This window comes from Macrobrachium nipponense, chromosome 1 (assembly GCF_015104395.2).
Source record: "Macrobrachium nipponense isolate FS-2020 chromosome 1, ASM1510439v2, whole genome shotgun sequence".
Taxonomy (NCBI): Eukaryota; Metazoa; Arthropoda; class Malacostraca; order Decapoda; family Palaemonidae; genus Macrobrachium; species Macrobrachium nipponense.
Window position 1 is genome coordinate 997,340 of NC_087200.1, and position 24,535 is coordinate 1,021,874.

At 40.1% G+C, this 24,535-nt stretch overlaps 1 protein-coding gene across 2 annotated transcripts in view; it reads left to right on the forward strand.

Annotated features, from left to right (window-relative positions):
• The window catches only part of LOC135219092 (acyl-CoA:lysophosphatidylglycerol acyltransferase 1-like), a 226,914-nt gene that overhangs the window by 91,036 nt on the left and 111,343 nt on the right, over positions 1-24,535 (forward strand). The window contains exon 3 of one of the 2 annotated variants that reach the window (XM_064255526.1): positions 22,634-22,678. The exons of the other annotated variant lie outside the window; for it this stretch is intronic. Coding sequence (XP_064111596.1) covers positions 22,634-22,678 — 45 coding nt within the window. The remainder of the gene's footprint in view (positions 1-22,633; positions 22,679-24,535) is intronic. 2 annotated transcript variants of the gene reach the window in all.

A 24,535-nucleotide genomic window follows, 5' to 3' on the forward strand; every position in this document is an offset into this window, starting at 1 on the left:
TTTAAAATGGTTCACAAAGCCTTCCTTCAGCTGAAGAACTCTTCACAGAGGATGAGATAGAGGAGTTTGAAGGTTTTTTTGGCAGAGGATAGGTAGAGGAAATTCCATCCAAAAGGTTTTTTAAAGGAAATGACTGTATCGTATAGTACACATGCACCTAATGGTGGCATTGTTTACATGTGGGAGTTTTCACCATCCTGTGTGTAATTTTAAAATTTTTCAAGTTATTAAAACCTTTTTAATGTTTTATTTATACATAAGAACAACATTATATCAGAAAAAATGACAGTATATTACTTAGAAAGTATTGAAAATGGGTAGTATAAAAAAGTTTGACTTGGTAAGTTGCCGTTTGCCTTGGCCCCAATGGAATTATTCCCATAAGGTATGTGTTTCAAAATTGCAAATTTCCAATTCTGCGAGGCAGTGGATCGAGCAAATTCTTGCATAATTGGGGACCGTACTGTATATTTTAGGTATATAGTTTTCAACCCCATTTTCTTTATTATCAGGTTTATCTTTATTTACATTTTGTTAAGTCTTATGTGTGGTTTGCGTATAACATTTTTTTTTTAGTTTTTGCTTACAATTGATTCATGTTGACAGTTCTGAATTTTAATGTTAAAATGAACTAATTTATTTGTGTAATTTATGTACGTTTTAGCTAATGCAAATGGTTGCAGGGCTGAGAAAATTCCATTTAATTATTGATGAAAATTTCCATGAGTATCTAGTCACTGGTACCATACTATAGTGGTTGGTGTCAAGAGTTTGTGCTGTCTTTAGGCCATTGAAAAGTTACTAATTGTCTAATTTTCAGTTATTGCTGCAATGGAGAACTGCAGTTGGCAACTTGTAATGTTTGACTTTGATCAAAGCTGTAAACCTAAAAAAAAAAAAAAAAAATTAATGGTCAACTGTAAAAAGATTTTTATATTAATATGATGCCATGAAATGTATTGTACTATATAATTTGAAATGTTTGTTGCTTTTTTGTATACGTATGCAAAATTTATGCTGGAAAGGTTCACATTTACTAACCATGTCTAAAAAATGACAAATTTTCTAAGTCAATTTGTATTTTTCATAGCTACAAACCTTCGAAGTCTTAACGATAGGATAATTTCTAGCGCCTAGCTGGACCCGGTTAAATCGCAGATGAAAGCAAGGATCTTGTGAGATCTGGCAACACATGTGTATGTCAGGTGAAGAGTGGTTAAGGACCACGCATCTACGCCACTGTGTCAGTCTTTCCCAACTCAGGATGTCTTAGCAGACAGAGGGGCGGCTAGAGGTGGGCAGTACAATTTTAAGACCTCAGGCTTGTAGCTATGAAAAATACAATTGTCTTAGAAGATTTATCACTTGTTCATATGCAAACAAACCTTCGGTCTTAACAATAGGATAGACTTATACTTGGAGGGAGGTACAAGACATCTTAAACCAGCTGGGGGCCTACCCACCAGTCCAGCTCCAGAAGAAATAACTTCCAGAGAGGGACTGAAGCCCATGAGAAGTTAGACATTGATATCTAACCACCCTGACACTGAGCAACGTACAATGATATATGGGAGAATCATTGCATAGGGAACCCAGGAGAAACTTTGGCTGTCCAATAACAAACCAACACACCAGGGTTTGTTACCACTCCCAACTCCCCCTTGCCAAGGAGCGGAGCATATGCTACCGAATAGAGGGTTGGATATTTGTATAGCAAGCAACCACACTATCATTATGACTACCTTACTCACCTGTATCAGACCAGTCCAGTGAATGACGTGTCTATTCCTTGACCCGCCCAAAGGAAGAAGGAAAGGTACAAGAGAAAGAAAGAGACCAGCCAACTCACTCATTCTCTCATCCACACAGTCATCTTAGGTGAGATACAAAAGTGCCCTGTTAAGGGCAATGGTGAGTTACACAACCTGTTGGGCAGCCACCATAGGGCCCAGGGAAAAAGTGTCCATAGATATGTGGGCAACATCCTTAACTCTCTTACGCCGATTGGACGTATTAAACGTCGTGTCAAAATGTCTCCCGTATGCCTATTGGACGTATCATACGTCGGCTCAAAAAAGTTTTTTTAAAAATTCGCGGAAAAATACTTATAGGCCTACCAGCCGAAAACTTTTGTATCACGCGCCTTGGGGGATGCTGGGAGTTCACGGATCAAGGCGTTGTTTAGTTTACAATCGCTACGCAGGCGCGCAAGCGCAAATTTCTTTCTTATCGCACTAAAAAGTATCAGTGACACATCTCGGAAATTATTTCGTCACTTTGACATAATTTTTGCACCATTTTAAATTATCCTTTACATGAAGTATTATATATGAAAATGTGCACAATTTCATGTAAAATACAACAAAAAAATACTCATGATTGTAGCTTTTATCAGTTTTGAAATATTTTCATATAAATAACGATAAGTGCAAAAATTTCAACCTTCGGTCAACTTTGACTCTACAGAAATGGTCGAGAAACGCAATTGTAAGCTAAAATTCTTATATTATAATAATATTCAATCATTTGCCTTCATTTTGAAACAAATTGGACGTCTCTAGCACAATATTTCGATTTATGGTTAATTTATGAAAAAACGTTTTCCTCACGTTCGTGCGATAACTCTTCCGATAAATTTTTTGTGCGATTGTCCTACTGTTTGCACCCTTTTAAATTTGCCGTTACATAAAGTTTTATATATGGAAATGTGCGCAATTTCATGCACAATACAACAAAAATCAACCCATGGTTGTAGCTTTTATCAGTTTCGAAATATTTTCATTATAAATAACGTTTAATTTTAAGTGCAAAAAATTTCAACCTTACGGTCAACTTTGACCTTAACCCGAATACGGGCGTCGAAAAAACCAATTGAATTTAAGCTAAAACTCTTATATTATTTAGTAATATTCAAGTTCATTTCTACCTTCATTTTGCAACGACTTGGAAGTCTCTAGCACAATATTTTGATTTATGGTGAATTTATGAAAAAAAAAAAACATTTTCCATACGTTCGCGCGGTAACTCTTCCGAAAAAATCAATTTTTTTGTGCGATTGTCGAAATGTTTGCACCATTTAAAATTAGCTGTTACATAAAGTTTTATATATGAAAATGTGCGCAATTTCATGTAGAATACAACTAAAAATGATTGAAGGTTGTAGCTTTTCTCTTTTTTCGAAATATTTGCATGTAATTCACGATAAATAGAAAAAAAACCACGTTCGGTCAAATTTGACTCTACCGAAATAGTTGAAAAACGCAATTGTAAGCTAAAACCCTTACGGCCTAGTAATATTCCGTCATTTTTCTTCATTTTGAAACAAATTTGAAGTCTCTAAAACAATATTGTGATTTATGGTGAATTTTTGAAAAATATATTTACCTTCACTCCGCGCGCTGATTTGCGGCCGCAAGTCTCCGAAATACGTACATCGCATTATCCTAATATTTGCTCCTTTTCATATTAGCCTTTTTATAGAGTTTCATATATCAAAATGTGCGCAAATTCATGAAGAATACAATAAAAAATAGTTGAAGGTTGTATCTTTTTCCATCTCCGAAATATGTGCATATAAAAAATATATATATAAAAATTTCGACATTCGGTCAAATTTAACTCTTCCGAAATGGTCGAAATCTGCAATTCTAATCTAAAACTCTTACAGTATCGTAATATTCAACCATTTGTCTTAATTTTGAAACAAATTGGAAGTCTCCAGAACAATATTTAGAATTACAGTGAATTTTTGAAAATAATATTTTTTTACGTCCGCGCTTTACGAATTCGTACATAATTTTGTGATAATATTTTTCCGGTGTTGCTTTTATTGTTTTACTATGTATTATATATCAAAAGGATTGCAATTTAGTGTAAAATACAACGAAAAAAAAATTAACTCGTTAGCTTTGACCGTTTTTTGCACAGCGTGATTTGAATACAATTATCTATGAATTTTTTTTTTTCGCTACCATATATCGCATTATTTACATATGATAATGATATTATTTTTCATTTCTGATGATTGCATACTAAACTTCAAGCAATGATAAAAAAATGAGCCAAAAATGAACTCTTAATCTTCAAAACTAAGCGCGCTGTGATTTTTTGAAAAAATTATTTTTTCCGATTCCGCGCTCACTCCAAACCGGCGCCGGCATACAGGAGAGGTTTTGATTTTTAGGGCTTCGGCTTAAGAGGGTTAAGATAGAAAGAGGTGAATGTGGACTGACGCAACCAAGTACCAGCGCTCAGCACTGTATATACAGCCAAGTTCATTTTGAAAGCCAGAGAAAGACCAATACCCCTAACATCATGTGCTCTAGCCTGCACAGACGTTTTACCTACATAACTTATGTATTTCTCTCTCTCCCATATTCGTTGTTAGCTCTCACACTAGTTCATGATTTTAAATTTATTTAATTTTACCTTCTCCCTCTGCAAACATTACTTATGTACATACATGTATTTATTTAATTGTGTGACTTTGTTATGAATGACTTATGAAGTTTACCTAGTGATGCAAAGAAAAGTTTTACTCTGACAGAAAAAGAAAATGGCATCCCATGAATTAGGGGTAACTTTAGTATACGTACAAAAATGGATACATATGTATATAGTAGTTACTATAATTATTTTTATGCCAACCAGTTATTCCTTTTTTAAGGGCAATGTATTAAACTAACTTTTAAATAAAATTATAGTAACTTTAATTTCATGTAAAAGTTAGCCTAATACTTAGGGAGCATGATTACGGTCATCTTTAGTGGTCAAACTAGTGAGATCCAAGCCATTGTTTAGAGAAAGTGTTTTCACAGAAATATACATTTTTTCATCTTTTGTCTTGGAATTTTTAGTCAATAACGAGGACCCATTCAAGCTTTAGAGCCATTCTTTCTCCATTAGGAGAATAACGGACATCATTGTCTCTGAAGAAGAGAGAACCCTCTGTCCAGCTACAGGTTTCAGGTTTTACCTGAACAGGATCTGACTAAGATCACATCCTGATAGGGCTTATTTTTGATGCACAAGGAGAACTTTTTGCCTTCTTTTTAAGTGAAAGCCATGGACATCAGAGCAGCCTCTTCCTCCTTAGCTTTCAGGCTCATTTGTCTTTTACTTGCATTCCACATATTCTTACTGAAAGTATAATTGCCCTCCATGTCTTCTGTGTTGTCAAGTGATCCCAATCTTCTAGTTCACTTGATGCCCAGTTTGCCAGGTGACAGCTACAATTTGGTGTCAGCTACTGTCTGATGCCAGCTAAAGAACTTCCAGAGCCAAGAGCTTCTAGCTCTCCTGGTGCCTTGTTTGTTTGGCACCAGTTACAGCATAGCGACAGCTCTTGCTCCGAGCTCCCGCTAGCTCCCACAAGCACCCACCGGACCCAAGCTCCTAGCTCGTCTGGTGCCAGCTACAGCCTGACACTAGGTCATTCTTTGAGTTTCCAATGTGCTCTCCACCTCTGTGGGAGAATAGGGAGTTCTCTGTCCATTTTGAGTTTTCAGAGGACTATCCTCTACATATGGTGATGTGGGAAGATCCGTGTCAACCACTGATTAGAACTTATTGCCCTCATGGACTTTTAATATGGGAAACACTCAGAATTAGGAGAGTAGTTTGCCTACTTTTAAGTGAAGCTAAGGATTTCAGAGTAGCCTCTACCTCTTTAGCTTGCATACGGTACATTTTATGCCTTGTATGTACATTCTGTCTGCCTCTGACCTATGGGAATGTAATCAATCCTCATTTCTCACTGAATTTAATGGAAGTTAAAACAGTGCATGGAGACATTTTTTTAGTAACTGGCATGGTATCACAGAAGGAAGCATAGGATTTTTTCCTATGGTTTCTTCACCTTGTAATAAGGTTTTAGGTTTTCGTAGAGTCAAGAGGGGTACATTGTACCTGAAGCACCCAGCACTTTCAGTGGATGGGTTGTGGTTTTAGCTCAGTGTAGGTGACAATGTTGGCTGGTTGTTTTTATTTTGGTGCTGCACCTAGGGCAAGAGCAGGCACCTATCATGCTTTGCTAGCCTTTGGAGTAGTTCCTACACTGCAAAGTTCCCACTAAGTAGGAGGCGACCCATGGCTATACCGCCACACCACTACAAGTTAAGATGAGATCCAGCTAGAGGCAGCTTCCCACCCTGTAGCTCTCTTAACTGATAGGTAATGACAAGCATTGTTTCAATGCTAGCAGTTTTTTTTTATTTCAAATTCATTACAGACAATCCTTGGTTATTGACGATTGGATTTTATGGCTTGTCAACCGCCGAATTGCCCCGATTTCTGTTATCAGCACCAACAATAGAGTATCTGCACCAGTACATACCTAACAGAGGTGACATTAACCAGTTGTCAGCACCAAAATCTGGTTATCAGTGCCTATAAGCACCGAAAATCGATTTTCGGTTATCAGTAATTTATGGTTATCATCAAGCCATTGGAACGGAACCACTGCCGATAACTGGGGACTGCCAGTGCTTATTTTAATGTTTTGGAGTAGAATATGTCAATGTATTCCTACTCCTATCAACATGAGAATCAGCTCTGAAATTACTGAATCGGAGCCCACCCACCCTCCCCGCTGATGGACATATGGTGTTAACAGAATGAGGTTATCTGCTAAAGTCATTCCTAATATTCCCACTAATGGGCGAAACTAGTCACCTACACAGACATTTAGTGTTACTTGCAAATTTTGAATTCATGCTGCCATTCAAATGGAACTATTAGCTAAGTAATTACTTGGTAATTATATATAAAGCTTTATTTTATTATAAAAATGTCATATTCATTTAATTCCAGTATTAGAACAGTTTTAATGGTAAAACTAATCCAATTATAATTAATATTGCAATGCACTCACTGAACACTTGAATTAGCCTGGGTCACTGACCAGCCCAAACTACTTCCCCACAAATTTTTCCCACAAAGTGGGTATTTAACTGTCAGCGCTACCGATGCTGCAGGTAAAATTTGATTGGAAACAGTGCTGCAAATACCGCCCAGCAGAGGCCTACCTCCCCAATTGTTATTAGTTCGCCGTGTTGTGAGGATGTGGTCCCGCATCAGGCAAACATTTTGGTCTTTAGCCCGACCCCCATTAAATAGATTAGGTTCTGGATACTAGATTATGACCTTAGTCTTTTATTGCGTCTATGCTCCTGGTTCTCTCTACGCTTGATCTCAATTTTTGAACTGCCCTCCTGGTTTTGACTTGGTTCAGTATTGGACAACAAGATGGATACGGTACTCAAGGAAATGTCTACTCCTGCTTCTTCTGCTGCTGCGAAGTCCGAGCAATTTGCTTTGAAGATGTCAGCACTCATCTGTCCTGCATGTCCTGCAAACGGAGGATGAGTGCACTCAAACTTGACCAACATTCTCTGTGCATTACTTGAAGGAAAGTTCAGTGTAGCTTCAGCCAAAGGCGTGAAGAATATAAGGATTAGTCGGTAGAGCAATGGAAGACAACATAAAGCACAGGAAATCCTTAACTTCCAAGAGAAAACGTGTGTTGGGATCAATGGTAGAAGTACATCCAGTTGATAAAGAAGCCTTAGAATCAGTTTTGTTTAGGAAGTTAGACCAAAGGCTATCAGGTAGTATGTTTAGTTTATTTTCTAATTTGATGAAGAATTAACTGAAAGTAAGGATAGTAGTGTTAGTGCAAGTGATTCTAATCGTTCTCTTTCAGCCCCCCTGCCTGTTCTAGAACCAGTCCTAATGGGTGTCGGTGGTCATGGAGATCCCCAAGCCTTGACGGTAGGATCTGCGGTGCCCCCCAGCACATAACAGGCAGTTTTGGCAGCAGAATTCCCCTTCCCCTCAAGTTGTAAGTTCTGAGGTTGATTTAGATTTAGCCTGGACACAGACAAGTAGTGATGACAGCTTAAGTAGTGTGTAGGAGGCAAGTTGAAGGGGCAGGTTCCTTCGGGTTCAAGTTCAGTGTTGGTTAATAGTATGACGGGTTCATCGTCGGATCCATCTGAGGTTTTATTTCTTGCTTTGAAGTCTCTTCGACAGAAGGCTTCTAAATTAGTAGGTGGGAGTGTGGATGTGGTTTCGGGTGTGTCGGGTGCTGATGTTTTGGATAGTACTCCATCTTCAAAGATTCCTTTTCCCTCAGTGGATAAGTTTGCGTTATCTTTTGGTGGCAGTAATTCTGGTGACCAGTTTTAATTTGGCTGAGTATAATGCTAATTTGTTAGGTTTGTCACAGGGGTATAGGTTATTAGTTAGACAGTTTCCATTTTTGTTTTCCCAATATTCTTGATCACGTATTGAAGAATTTTCCTGAGTTTACTAATGACGCTTATCAAGATTACCAGGGGGAACAGAGTTGGTTTATTTTCTTTCTCTAAAAACTAAGGCTTCTTTTGCTGCTTCAGATTTTTCCTTTCCTACTTGGCATTCTACACCTTCTAGGATCCTTACACAATCAGCTTTTTCGGGTTACTATTCGGTGTTCATCTTGGAGTTTTGGGTCACTATTCGGTGTTCATCTTGGAGTTTTCACTTGCTCAGCCTGCTTCGATGCCTTCTACTTTAGCACCTTTCACGGGTCAGGTGATGTCACAGACTTCTGGTTTAGATGCTACTCAGGCAGTTGCAGAACCTTCCACAAAGCTGTATTTTCATCTTATGATGGGTTTGAGACGTAATGTCGTCTTTGCGATTCATGCAGGGGTTTCGGTTATGGGTGATTCGATGGTACCATTGTCAAAAGTAACGATACCGATTGTATCCTCAGTCTCTCCTTTCACTAGAGTAGATAGTAATCTTCATTTGGCAATTCTGATGGGTTCCGCTGTCCATAGCATCCCCGTAGAGGCCCCTTTGAATGTGGCTCCGGTTGATATGTTCTCCACCTGTCCAACTTCGGCAGTGGGTGCTCCGGTGGTTGCTCCAAGTGTGGTTTCTTTCCTTCTCCCTCCTTCTTCAACATCCTTTTCAGCTTTCCTTGGGGGTTTGGCTGTTCCACCATCTAAGGTGTGCAATGTTGGTTCTGATTTGGTTCCGGGTTATCCGGGATTACTTACTCCCCCTTCATTTATCAATGTGATGTCTGCTCCAGATACACGTCCGGGTGGCTTGTTGGTTCAGCCAGGTTTAGGTGGACCAGGTGTTACGTCGTCATTGCTGAGTGGTGTGAGGTTTGTGCAGTCGATTGCACTTGGCTCACCTGTTGTGTCATCATCCTTAGTTGGTGTGGGGTTTGTGCAACCGAGTGTGGTTGACTCTGGTGTGATGGAACCAGGTATGTTAGGTATTGAGTTAGTGCATTCAGGGATAGTGGGTCCTGGGTCATCAAGTGTAGCTTTTACAGGTGGTCAGCCTGTCTCCTTTCCTGTTCCAATTGGATCAGACCAGCCTGATAGAGAATGTTCTGAAGAAGAAGAGGAGCCAGTACCAGATGTGGGTTTTTCTCCAGTTAAGGAAAGTGAATACAAGCGGATGGTGGATTTCATCCATTCTCTTTACCCGCAGTCCAAGGCTCCTGAGGAGTCTGTTCAACCAAATCAGGCAATGTTTGAGATTCTGTACTCAATCAAGCCAGCAGTTTCTCAAACATCTAGTAAGCTGGTCTGGTTTGGCTGGTTTGAGCCGGTTTTGAGAGAGGCGGACACTAGGTTAGGATCGCTTATTGGGTCGGGTAAGCAGGATCCAACCTTGCTTCCAAATTGGAAGGGGTTTAACAGGGTAGTGGGTAACTCTTCTTCCAGTGTCAGAGTTCCACTTAACGAATCGGGTGAGGCTCTCCTCTCTCGGGTTCCTTCATCAAATAGGTTGGTAGGAGTCACTTCTTGTGAGGCTTGCATTTTGGAGGACACATTCTGCAGCCAGTCAGAGGCTTTGGAATGCCTTGATGAAGTCATTGGGCTTCAGCACGGCATATCATTCCCGTGCTGAAGTGTGGTGACGGGCAAGAGGGCTCTCGAACTGGGGAATTTTTGTTTTTCCTCAGTTTGACTAAATTTCTCTCATCCTATTTCTATTACTTATAATTGTTTCATTCTTCTTCATATTTATCAACTTTCTCCAACCTTGCTGTCAAAACTCTTACCCATTTCACTGTCCAGATGTTTTTTTTAGGGGACATCATATCCTGGATTGGAAATTTTTTCAAAATCAATTGTGGGAGCTGTGGTGGTCTTGCCAACTACCCGATAATGTTTGGACACCTTGGAATGTCAGTATTTCCATACTGGCATGCGGGACTATTCTCCAACCAAAACTTGGCCTTCGGATTCCAGGGGTTGGCCGGTTTCATAGAGATAGGACTCTCGGCATTCTGTCCGGTTTGCCTGCCACTATGATTAGATTGGGGATGATTGTATTCCTGTATTGCTCTCAGTCCCATCAAGCGGGTTTGGCATACACTTGAGCCACTCTAATCATAGTGGTACCATCCCTTTGTGGTAGGGTAGGGAGTGGACATTTGGAAAGCAGCTCTCGCAGGTGTCATTGGTGGAGAAATTAATTTCATGAAAGGATAAGGGGTTCTCTTTTGGGATGTCAGACAGTCTAATTTTTTTTCTATCCCCCAACTAATTTAATGACGGAAATTAATGTTTCTAATACCCCTAGATCGAATGGCGAACCTCAGACACTGTTGACGACCTCTGCTAATTTAATTAGGGAAAACTCTGTTGATGACCTCGGAACTAGGAAGGACCATTCTATTGATATTCCAAAATTGAGTAATCTGGGTAACGCAAGGAAACTTCGAATCCTTCATGTTACCCAAATTCCAATAGAGACAAATTATGATAATATATATAAAGAATTTAAGTGTTATGGATCTATAACAGAAATAAGAATGAAACTGGAAGATACAAAATGGGATTCATGGATATCTTACAATAGTCATGATGAAGCATTTAATGCAATATGTAATATTAATAATATCAAAATTAATAACTTGAATATAATGGCTGCTCTTTGCGACAAGGTACCAAAGGATTTGGATGTTTATAGACCTGCGGACTGGTTTGAAAAAGATGCTGATTTAGTTATGCCTTCCCAGAGGAAGCCAAAACCACCGATGTGGCTTGTAGCTGAATCTCAGGGGGTTACAGGGAACTATTTCAAAATATGCAAATTAATTCAGAAAAAAGTAGGAACTATTGCACCGGGAGATATATCTCGTTTTGGAAAAAATAGTTACCTTATCCATGCCAAATCATGCACACAGTCTGTAATACTATCCAACCTTAAAACAAATGATGATGATATTAAGTTAGATGATAAACCCCACCTAAATTTTAGCTACGGAAGGGGAGTAGTTTTTAACAAAGATCTGTATGAATTTACAGAGGAGGAGATACTGGCCATGTGTCCACTAAATGTATGGAAAGTACACAAAGTCCCGGGTACATCAATGATTATCCTTACTTTCCAGGATGCTGATGTACCTTCCCGCATTATTATTGAAAATGAAGTTATTAAAGTTCGACCATTCAAGCAGAAGCCACTGCAATGTTTAAATTGTTTTAAAATTGGACACCCGTCAAAAGTTTGCAAAAACGAAAAAATGTGTGGTATTTGCTCTAAATCTTACCATGGAGAATGTGCACTTGATGCCAGGTGTTTAAATTGCAGCTCAAATCATAAATCCACTGACCGGAGCTGTGAGCTGTATAAGTCGGAAGAAGCTGCCCTTAACAAATCCAATTTAGAACATATAAGTGTGGGATATGCCAAAAGACTATTAGACCAAAAGACTATTAGATAAATCAAGTAGTTATGCAAAGGCACTAAAATCAAACCCACCTAGCACTTCCAATAGTTTTATAAAAAGAAATATACCATCCAATGATAAAATGCTGCATGATGAGGTAAGCATATTGCCTTCTGAGGCTTTGCCACAATGTATTAACAGTGGGGCATTGCCCATCCCCGTACAACCTTCGTCCCCCATTACAATTTAGTAGTAAAAAAACCTCTCTCAGGCCATGTGTCCTTGCCTGATTTGATGGAGGTTCCACTTAAAACCAACTTGCCTGGTGCACCTGTTGTGGGGAAGGTGCAAAAACCTAGAAGCCCACCACCTATTAATCGAAAAAGAGAGAGACCTCCATCTCTCTCACCCCCTTCCATCAGAAACATTAAAGCTATGACGTCAAATCAATTTGATGTTTTATCTGTTGGTGTTTCTGATCAACTGGAAGATAACTTGAATAAATCAGAAATTCAAGTTGAGGTCCACCATCCACCTCAACAAATAGATCAAAAGGACACAAAGAAAAAGACAAACGTAAAACCCAATATATCAAGACCATCTCTAAAGAAACCTACAGGAAATAATGTTAGATTAAAAGTTGCCAGTGGGAAGACCTCATCCAAGATGTCTTCCAGAAGTGATCCATAGTTTTCTCCTCCATTTTGCAGTGGAATTGTCAGGGTTTAAGGGCCAAATATGAAGAACTTAAGCTACTAATTCATGAGCATTCCCCCATAATTGTATGTCTACAGGAGAGCAAGCTTGATGCTAATACTCCTTGTCCTCGAGAGTATATTAGCTATAGAACACCATATAATCAACAAGCAGGGAGCTATGGCGGAAGTCTCATTTACGTTCGTCGAGATGTTCCCCAAATATCTTTGTCTATTCGTACACCTCTGCAGGCAGTTGTTGTACAGATTGATATAGGAAGAAAATATACAATATGCTCTCTGTACCTACCTCCAAATGATAATATTTTGTATGATAATTTAGTAGAGGTGATTCAACAACTCCCCCAACCTTTTCTCTTACTGGGAGATTTGAATGGTAGACATCCTTTATGGGGCGATGTTTTAGCAAACACAAGGGGCAATATTATATCATCAATTGTGGAAAATGAGGATGTTGGATTCCTTAATACAGGAGAGCCCACACACTTTCATGTCCAGACAGGTACCTTGTCATGCATTGACCTATCAATCGCAAGCTCTAATTACCTTCTCGATTTCGATTGGAGTACATTAGATGATTGGCATACTAGTGATCATGCACCAATCATTATAAACACCAACAATGGTCCACCTTTACAGAGATCGCCACGATGGAATCTTGACAAGGCAGACTGGGGTAGATTTCGTTAGCTAAGCGAAATTGAACGGAATGGCAGAACCAGTTTTGAAAATATTGATGATGCCATAGACATGCTGAATGGAACCCTTCATACAGCAGGAGTCAATTCAATTCCCAAAACAACAGGGTTATTCAAACGACGACCAGTCCCCAGGTGGTCTTCAGAACTAACTGCCCTGCACAGAGCCACAAGAAGGTCTTTAACCCGATTGCGCAGACGCCGTACTGAGGAGAATTTAATTACATACAAGAAATGTAGAGCACAGTTCCGTCGTGCCATGAAAGAAGCTAGGCGTCAGTCTTGGGTGTCTTTTGTTTCCTCCATTAACAGTAGAACACCAACATCTTCTGTGTGGAGGAAAGTGAAAAAGATAGCAGGCAAATTCACCCCCAACCCACCACCAGTGTTGAAGGTGAATGATCAGTATGTGACCGGAGCAACTGAGGTTAGCAATGCCCTGGCGGATCATTTCTCAAATGTATCACGCAAGTGTGAAGCAGCTCCTGGTCACCAGTTTAGGAGCAATGAAGAAAAGAAAATTTTAAATTTTGCAACAGGAAGGGAAGAGTCATACAACTCTCCTTTTACTGAAAGAGAATTTGACTCCGCACTTGCTACGTGTAATGATACAGCCCCTGGACCCGATGGAATTCCATATGCAATGATTAAACATGTACCTGTTAATACCAAGTTGTTTATTTTAAGCATTATTAACAGAATATGGCATGATCATAGTTATCCAAGTGTTTGGGAACTAGCCATTATTTTAGCCTTTTTAAAACCTGGTAAGGATAAGTTTTTAGCAGCAAACTATCGACCAATTGCATTGACATCTTGTTTATGTAAGATCATGGAGAAGATGGTCAATGTAAGACTGGTATGGTACCTGGAAAAGAAGGGTATTTTATCACCTATCCAGTGTGGATTTAGAAAAATGCATTCAACGACTGATGTGTTGATGCGACTGGAATCCTCTATTTGTGAAGCCTTTGCTTCCAAACAGCACCATGTAACAGTCTTTTTTGATCTTGAGAAGGCATATGATACTGCATGGAGATATGGCATACTTAAAACCATTCATGAATTGGAGTTACGAGGAGAGTTACCATTGTTCATTCAATCATTTGTTTCACATAGATTTTTTCAAGTGAGAGTAGGGGAAACTCTATCAGAGAGGAGATGTCAGGAAGAAAGAGTTTCTCAGGGTAGTGTGCTAAGTGTAACACTATTTGCACTAGCCATTAATGGGATATCCTCTGTTGTCTCCGAATTGGTCACACTCGGATGACACATGAGTTTTTGCTAGCTGGCCAACACCAACCATATTGTGACGACTGTTTGATACCCTTGACCGTGAAGCATTTGTTGACTGAATGCCCCACTTATAGCACGGAAAGAAATGGATATCTGTTTGAGGCTCGAGGTGAGGATGGCAGGTTCATCCTTGCCAAGATTCTTGGACATGATGTGTCATACAATGCAAGTGGCATTTTTAGATTTATTTCAGAAGCAGGTCTTCTGAAAGCTATTTAACTTTTACAATGATATTTGCTTTTATGGTTTTAATTGCATATAATTTTATTCTTTATTTATAATAAACGATATCGGCGTCAATGACCTTCGATGTCAGGATGCCAGAGAACTTCCAATCATTCATTCATTCATTCAGAGGCTTTGTCCCACTCTATGTGAATGTTGTCTGGGTTGATGGGGTTTCTGAAGCAGGATGGGTATTCTCCTTCAGATCCGGTTCTGTTTGACAACCTCATCACCTCTGTTTCGATGAGGTTAGCATATCAGGCTAATATTTCAGCTGGCTGCACCACATTCTTTGGTAAAAAGAGGAGGGACTTCTTTCTGAATCATCTGCCTCTGCAATATCTGATATTCACAAGAAGGTTCTGTTGAGGGCACCATTTGTGCTCTGCAACAGTCTGTTCAGAGAGGAGGATGTTTCTGCTATGGTTAATTTCGTGTCGTCGTCTTTGGCAGTAGAGTCGCATCAAGCTATGATTCGTGTTTCTGCTCAGGGATCAAGATCCCCTAAAAGATCCAGGCTGTCATCTGCAGGTAAGCGATCTAGTTCCAAGTCCCCTGTGAGATCGCCGAAGAAGGTTTGCTTTGCTTCTAAGGGTTCAGCTTCTGTCCTTTCTTTAAAGCCTTCATCGTCCAAGTAGGTTTTTGGAGATAGATGTTTCCCTCTCCTTTACCAGTAGGAGGTTGTCTAGCTCCTTTTTGAATCATCTGGAAGGAGTGGGGCACAGAGAGTTGTGTAGTGGAGGTGTTGAGGAACGGGTACAGTCTCTCATTTCATTCTCATCCTCTTCTGTCCAACTCCCTGGTTTTCCTTCCCAGTTATTCCCCGTTTTCCATCAAAGGGACAGCGTTAGAGGTGGAAATCCAATCCTTGTTGAAGAAGGGAGCAATAGAGCCTGCTCCCCATTCTTCAGGATTTTACAGCTGGATCTTAGTTACCGCGAAAGCGGGAGGGTCTTGGAGACCCATTAGAGATCTTCCAGGTCTCATCCAATTGGTAGTTTGGATGAAGTTTCACATGGGAACCTCACAGTCAGTGCTGTGGTCAGTTCAGAGGGATGATTGGATGGTTTCAGTGGACCTCAAGGATGCATATCTCCAGGTTCCGGTTCATCAGGAATCTCGGAGGTTCATTCCTTTCTCAGGTCCAACAGGAACATTCCAGTTCAAGGTCGTCTGCTTTGGTCTGACCACAGCACTTCAGGTATTCATGAGGGTAATGTCTCATGTTTTGGGGATAATGCATCGTCAGGGAATTCAGATGAGGAGATACCTCAACAATTGGTTGGTCCAGGCTTCATCCATAAATGAAGTAATATAGGCGAGGGATTTCTTACTGGAATTATGATAAATGTTAGGGATACATGTAAATTTTGACAAAAGCTCTCTTATTCCAACTCAAGTGAAGGACTTATTTGGGGATGGAAATTCAGACGCGTCATTTGAAGGTTTTCCTGACACAAGAACGGGTTCTTGTGGTCCTCCGACAACTAGAGATATTCATGTCAGACAGAGCTCAACCAGTGAGCGTGTGGAAGAGCTTGTTGGGAAGAATGTCCTCCCTCTCGCCTCTAGTTCCAGGGTCTCGTCTCCGGAAGTGTTCTCTGCAGGTGTTTGTCAGGAATCACTGGGTCTTTCGGGAAGAGAACACACTAATTGTCTAGGATGATTCTTGCCTGAAGGATCTTCGGTGGTGGTCAGAAGAACATCACCTGACCAGCGGCTCAAGATTGGACTACCTTCTCCCAGACGTTCATCTGTATACAGATGCCTCAGATCGGGATTGGGGTGCAACCCTGGAGTAATCTCAGGCAAGCAGTCTTGGGAGGGATCTGGATCAAGAGGAGTCCATAAATTTTTGAGAACTGAGAGCAGTGGAAGAGGTGCTATATTGTTTTTCGGAACAAGTAAGCAACAAGATGGTAGCTCTTTTCCAACAAGATCAGTAGTGTTAAACAACATAGCTCAGAGAGTTCTTTGGTCCGAGGATCACAGTTTCCCTTATCCCTCAATTTGTGTCGGGTAAACTCAACGCCCTGGCAGACACATTGAGTCGTTCGCAAGAAGTTCCCGGAGGGGGATGATCTCTGGTGCAGGAAGAGGTGCAACATCTGTTAAGGAGGTGGCCAGCAACTGAGGATCTCTTTGCCACAAGATTGAACTTCCACCTTCCAGTATACTTTTCCCCAGTAGCGGACCCCATGTTATGCGGGACGGATAGAATGTTGCATCCTTCCAGAGAGGAAAGATCTCAGACAGCCGCACTTCCGTTACGTACTTCCATCGGAACCTCTGCATGCTGAAGCTAAGCTGCTTGGAGACTGTCCAGTGAGCAGCCTGTTATTTGGAACACTCTAAGGCAGTGGCTCCCCAACTGTCTTTCTGTCTGAGAAGATCAACGAGGAAACTATACCAGGATAGGTGGGCTATGTACCATAGCTGGTGCCAAATGGAGGGGCTTAGCATTTCTCGTGAAGATTGCGAAAGTGGCAGATATCCTCTTATTCTTGAGAAAGGAAAAGAATCTATCGTATTCAACAATTGCTGGGGACAGTTCGATGCTCAGTAGCATTTTCAGGTTTCACCCGCCGGAACTTGTGACCAGTAGGATTTTACACGATCTTTTAAGATCCTTTAGGGTAGAACAACCAGTTATTCTGCTTCAGGCCTCCTCGTGGGATTTAGCAGCTGTGTTAAAATTGTTGAGCTCTTTGGCTTTTGAACTCTTAGAAGCATTATCATTAAGAGAGCTAACTAAGAAGGTGTTGTTTTTAGTCGCGCTCGCGACAGTAGTGAGGACTGGGGAGATTCAGGCATTGGCGTGGACGGTGTCCTTTTCAGGACAAGATATTTTTCTCTCATATTTGCCAGACTTTTGGCAAAGTTTGTGTTGGAATTGAATCCCCTTCAGAGAGCATTTGGAGTTTCGTCATTAGAGGATTTCGTAGGAGGTGACGAAGCGGAAATGTGGCTGTGTCCAGTGCGAGCTCTCAAAGTCTATTTGTCCTGCACAGAGAAACTTTTACCTCATCCTAGGACCTTATTTGTTTCTCCTAGGAGTCCATGTCGCCCTTCTTCCAAGAATGCTATTAGTTTCTTCTTACGGGAGGTTATCACTCAGGCGTCAGAGGGTTTTTCATCCTTTTCAGAGACTTTTAGTTCTTCACATCCAAAGGCACCAGTATCAGGGAATGGTTACTTCTTCAGCGTTCTTAAGGAATTTTTTTGGTGTTGGCGATCTTAGCGGCAAATACTTGGAAGTCAATGTTGGTTTTCATGACTTTATCTTAGGGATCATTAGTTTTCTTCAGAGAAGGGTTACTTGGTAGGTCCTTTTGTTGCAGCCAACTTAATTTTATAATTATTCTCATATTAGGGCATTAGGGGTTCAGGTAGTTGGTGGTAGCATAGGATCCTTTACAGTCTCTGTAGGTTAGGGTTCATTTTAAGTGTATTTCTCTTATGTCATGGAAGCTAGGCAGATCCTGATCGTCATGTTGGAACGTTCTCATCACTTGGGCACAGTCATCTATGTCAGTGAACAGCTGAGAACGCGAAGGGCTTGCTCAGTGGAAGAGGTGCTATATTGTTTTTCGGAACAAGTAAGCAACAAGATGGTAGCTCTTTTCCAACAAGATCAGTAGTGTTAAACAACATAGCTCAGAGAGTTCTTTGGTCCGAGGATCACAGTTTCCCTTATCCCTCAATTTGTGTCTGGTAAACTCAACGCCCTGGCAGACACATTGAGTCGTTCGCAAGAAGTTCCCGGAGGGGGATGATCTCTGGTGCAGGAAGAGGTGCAACATCTGTTAAGGAGGTGGCCAGCAACTGAGGATCTCTTTGCCACAAGATTGAACTTCCACCTTCCAGTATACTTTTCCCCAGTAGCGGACCCCATGTTATGCGGGACGGATAGAATGTTGCATCCTTCCAGAGAGGAAAGATCTCAGACAGCCGCACTTCCGTTACGTACTTCCATCGGAACCTCTGCATGCTGAAGCTAAGCTGCTTGGAGACTGTCCAGTGAGCAGCCTGTTATTTGGAACACTCTAAGGCAGTGGCTCCCCAACTGTCTTTCTGTCTGAGAAGATCAACGAGGAAACTATACCAGGATAGGTGGGCTATGTACCATAGCTGGTGCCAAATGGAGGGGCTTAGCATTTCTCGTCTGACGATTGCGAAAGTGGCAGATATCCTCTTATTCTTGAGAAAGGAAAAGAATCTATCGTATTCAACAATTGCTGGGGACAGTTCGATGCTCAGTAGCATTTTCAGGTTTCACCCGCCGGAACTTGTGACCAGTAGGATTTTACACGATCTTTTAAGATCCTTTAGGGTAGAACAACCAGTTATTCTGCTTCAGGCCCCCTCGTGGGATTTAGCAGCTGTGTTAAAATTGTTGAGCTCTTTGGCTTTTGAACTCTTAGAAGCATTATCATTAAGAGAGCTAACTAAGAAGGTGTTGTTTTTAGTCGCGCTCGCGACAGTAGTGAGGACTGGGGAGATTCAGGCATTGGCGTGGACGGTGTCCTTTTCAGGACAAGATATTTTTCTCTCATATTTGCCAGACTTTTTGGCAAAGTTTGTGTTGGAATTGAATCCCCTTCAGAGAGCATTTGGAGTTTCGTCATTAGAGGATTTCGTAGGAGGTGACGAAGCGGAAATGTGGCTGTGTCCAGTGCGAGCTCTCAAAGTCTATTTGTCCTGCACAGAGAAACTTTTACCTCATCCTAGGACCTTATTTGTTTCTCCTAGGAGTCCATGTCGCCCTACTTCCAAGAATGCTATTAGTTTCTTCTTACGGGAGGTTATCACTCAGGCGTCAGAGGGTTTTTCATCCTTTTCAGAGACTTTTAGTTCTTCACATCCAAAGGCACCAGTATCAGGGAATGGTTACTTCTTCAGCGTTCTTAAGGAATTTTTTTGGTGTTGGCGATCTTAGCGGCAAATACTTGGAAGTCAATGTTGGTTTTCATGACTTTATCTTAGGGATCATTAGTTTTCTTCAGAGAAGGGTTACTTGGTAGGTCCTTTTGTTGCAGCCAACTTAATTTTATAATTATTCTCATATTAGGGCATTAGGGGTTCAGGTAGTTGGTGGTAGCATAGGATCCTTTACAGTCTCTGTAGGTTAGGGTTCATTTTAAGTGTATTTCTCTTATGTCATGGAAGCTAGGCAGATCCTGATCGTCATGTTGGAACGTTCTCATCACTTGGGCACAGTCATCTATGTCAGTGAACAGCTGAGAACGCGAAGGGCTTGCTCACTCAACTTCTCCAAACATAAGGGGTTTAGAATACCACATGGGAGGCAGTTATGACTGAGATGAGACCTTAGAGACAACACTGACGTTGAGGTACTCTTTCCGCAAGCATCCTCACCTACCGAGTTGGACAACTAGGTGGAGTTACATTTGTCTTTAATAGTTGTCAGGTTGGGCTGAATTGGATTGATCCCACCTCCAGTTAAGTGTTGTTAATCGGGCTAATTCAGGTCTCCAGAGAGTGTATTGCAATATGAAGTTTTCATAATAATAATAAAACTAATATTGTAATACTTACCTGAACACCTGAATGATTCCCAACCCCATCCCCTCTTCAATTTAATAGTGAATGACTCAATTGAGGAGGTAGGCCTCTGGCGGCTGGTATTTGCACCAGTGTTGCCAACAATACCAAAGGTAACTCACTAGACAGATTTTACCTGCAGCATTGGTAGCACTGACAGTTAAATACCCACTTTGTGGGAAAAATTTGTAGGGATGTATTTCAGGCTGGTCAGTGACCTTGCCTAATTCAGGTGTTCAGGAAAGTATTACAATATTAGTTTTATTATGAAAACTTCATTTTTAAGAAATTCCAATGCCGATTCAATAGGGAATTATGTAAATATAGTGCGTACATCAAAACTTAGTAATATATTACATAATGGAGAGTTGGGGTGGATCATGATATACCGTATATTTCGGCGTATAAGTCGACCCTTTAGCCCCAAAAAATCATGCCAAAATTAGGGGGTCGACTTATCTAACGGTAACAAAAAGTGAATCTTTATTATTTTGGCATATCGGTACAGGAATCCAGGCTTTACAGTTGGCTAATAACAATAACAGCCTTATTGAGGTAACTATGTATCACACTGTAATACGACAATAATAATACATTAGAACATCCATTACCTTAAATAAAATGAAAAAAAGCAAAGTAACTTGAAGAGACCCCAATCGCACAGCAAGTGTAAACATTGCGTAGCCATTTGTAGTATCGTAATTGAGAAGGATGCGTTCACTCTGACAGTTTTGTATTTACCGGGGTATTGTTTAAAAACATATATGGTTTGAAATCTTTATTTATCACATAAAATAAAATAAAAAAATTCGTATTTAATGGTAAATATGTATTTAAAATCCTTAAAATTTTTGCTAATCTGGCTTTAGTATTCTCTGTTATGTGACTACAAAACATATCCCAAATCCATAGACTTCTATCCTTTTTTCATCCACCTGGGCGTTTGTTCCAAACGTTTTCTATCCACAATTTCACACCATTTTCATCCATCCAACCAGCACGTTGTTGTTTTAACAACCCAATTAAAACATTAACTTGAGTGGCAGTTTGTACATACATATATACGTAGGCTGTTATGCAGCGTTAGTCAGCACTTTGTTTGTTTACATTACACTCTAGTAACATATCTTTCGTTTCGTCATTTCTAATCATATTTGCCGGCATTCATCTTTTATATATCACACAGATTTGTTAATATACCGAGTATATTACCTGTATTTCATATGGTAAGTAGAGCAACATATGTACCGTAATAGCATTCAGGTTATTTTATATGACACGTTTTACTCTGTTGCTTATATTGAGCGTATGGTTGGCCTCACATATGTACGTACCGTAATAACATTCAGGTTATTTTATATGATACGTTTTACCCTGCTGCTTATTTTGAGCGTACGGTTAGCCTCACATTTTATAGGTCGACTAATATACCCGATATTAGTTAAAACATAAAAATTTACTCAGAATTGGGGGGTCGACTTATCTTCCGGTCGACTTATACGCCGAAATATACGGTACTTGTATATTTAATTTTTCCATTAGGTCCAGTGAACTAATCAACTTAGTTCATACAGCAGTGATAGCATGTATGTAACATATTTTGGACCCTTATATACATAATATCCTACAGAGCTAATACATAATAGGTTTCAAAGAGTTGTTTTACTTATCCATTATTACTGCATTGTTCAAGAGGTTAGGTACTTTATTCATGTTACTAAATATTTAATGTATTGATGGTTTTATCACTTCAAAATTCAGTCAAGGCATTCCTGAAAATGTTTGGAAAATTAATTATACTTGGAAAATTTAAGTAAAAACTATGTAGTAGTCCTTTTACAGTACTAATATACAGCTGACATGGGAGGTCATTTGCCTCATTTGGCACCACTGTTACTGCTCTTGGGAAGGTCAGATTGAACTACATATATCCCAATACCCTCCTGAAGCTGAAGTGCAGTGCTATCTGGTGAACAGTGTTCGTGACCTTCCAAATTTTCTGTAAATGCATTAATTGACATTAATCAGACCATTAAAGACGTTTGTATGACACTGTTTTCTGTCACTGAAATCTTCAAGGGTTAATTTATTGTTGGTGTGGGAGCATCTTGCTTTGAGTTCATTTGATGAAATTTGATTTTTTTTTTTTTTTTTGCTGCTGTTTTCAAAAATTTATGTACCTGGAGAATTTTAGAATAATTTAAATTTAGGATGCTGCAGTTTAAGTATTGACTGTTCAGTTGCATAAATTTACCGTAAAATTAAAGGACGAATTCAAGTTTGTATATGGTGAAGTGTTTTAAAAATTTTGATTAGGGTAAAAATCATGGCATAAATTTTGTATAGCAAATATTCAAAATAGATGTTCTTTTAGGTGGTATGGACTTTCACCAAATTAAACGTTTACTTATTTTTGTTGTTTTTTTGTTTTTACTTTATCAAAGGCTCATCACATTTAGAACGTCTCTTTGCGGGAAACTTTGTACAATGTAAGTAGGGTACTCCGAGGGTTAAAATTGATTTACTAGCCTTTAATATGGTTGATAGCTTATTTGCTGCATATTGAGAGTAAGCTTTAGATCAACACAGGCAAGCAAAAGTATATACTGAAAATAATTTCTGGATGGTGTTGCAGAAGGGACTGATGTCAAGGGCAAGTGTTCTGATTACAGTACGTAAATAAGTGTAATTTATATAGTATCTTGTGCATTGAGAATCCAAGTTTAATTTTCAGTTGTATTTCAGTGTCTTACCAAACAATTATACAGCTGTAGGTTCCCTACATGGCAGACAACAGATTCAAAACTTCTGAGGAGGTGCCGGCATCACTGGTGTAGGTGACATCATCTCCTTCCACTCGAGGGAGGTGCAGGTACAACTGTCCAGGTAACAACAATTTGTTCTCTGCTGGCTTCTGGTGGGAAGTAATTCTACCAATATCGGTGAAGTACTCAACTTTGTGATTTTGTTGGAATCGAAGCTATTTAGCTAGTTTTCATTTCTGCAAATTTTGTGGCTTTTCCATCATGTCGGACTCTAGTCCATCAGTAGTTAGGTTTAGTGCCGGAGGGTGCAAAACTAGGTTAGTTAAAACAATTCATGATTTGCACTCTTAAGTGCATTAAGTGTAGGTGGTTTGAGTGCTCTCTAGAGTCTACTTGTGAGGAATATAAGGATTGGAGTGAACAACAGGGGAAGGTTTTCATTTCTCACTCTGATAAGATCATTAAGGATAGGAAGAGGAAAGCTGCTCTAAGAGCTGAAAGTAAGGCTAGTATAACATCATCTGCTTCTATCGAATCACCTGCTCTTATTCCTTCTCCTCTTCTTATTATGTCTCCAATCTTGAGTCCTCCTACTCCTGCTCCTGTAACTCCTTTAACAACTTCACATGGAGTGTCTCCTGACACCATTGCCAGCCTCAAGTCTAAATTTGAGAAGATTTTTGGTGTGTTAGCTAATACTGTTATGCAGTTAGGTTTATCTGTAAAGTCTTTCATGGAAAAGATAGCGAGTGAAGTGAAAAGTGTCAGTGCAGTGCAGTCTGAGGGGGTGGCTGTTTGTCCCGACAGTTATCCTAGACAAAGGTCCCTGTCCCTCCCGCTCCCCCGCCTTGGGGAGAAGACATACTGAAGGTCCAAGGGAGACTGTCGGGGTTTGCCAACAGAAAGTCGCTTCCTCTGTCAATCCTGTGGTGCGCCAGCAGAAATCTGTGATAATATGGGGCTAATTGACCAATTAGATATCAGGTTTTCAAGGATTGAGGCGGAACGATGAAACGCATCTTCCTAAGGTGAGGCTTTATTCAGGACTTACGGATACAAAGGGGTTTGCAATGTGGACCCCGTAGACAAAAGAAAAACAAATGCATGTCACAGATTACAGCAATACCAACTATTGCAAACTCACAACACACACTTTTAATCAAGACATTCATGTTACCCAACTCCCATTTCCCTTACACATTTGACATGACTTTGTGCACTTAGGCCCTTAGTACATCAGCCAACATATCCTTGGTTGACATATGGCACAGATACACTTTCTCAAGTCTACGCAACTCTCTTACATAATGATACCTCACATCAATATGTTTGGTTCTGGCATGAAAGCCTTCATGCTCAGTCAACTTCAGTGCACTCATATTATCATTATACATCAAAATGCTTCCAGGTCTACTACATAACTCAAAAAGAAAATCTCTCAAAAACACAGCCTCTTTACACGTATGTATTCCGCTTCAGTACTGCTTTATACTCTCCCAACTAATAGGACCATTAGAGAGTTTAAAAACATATCCTGATACAGACTTTCTCCCTTCCAAATCATTTGCAAAAGATGCATTA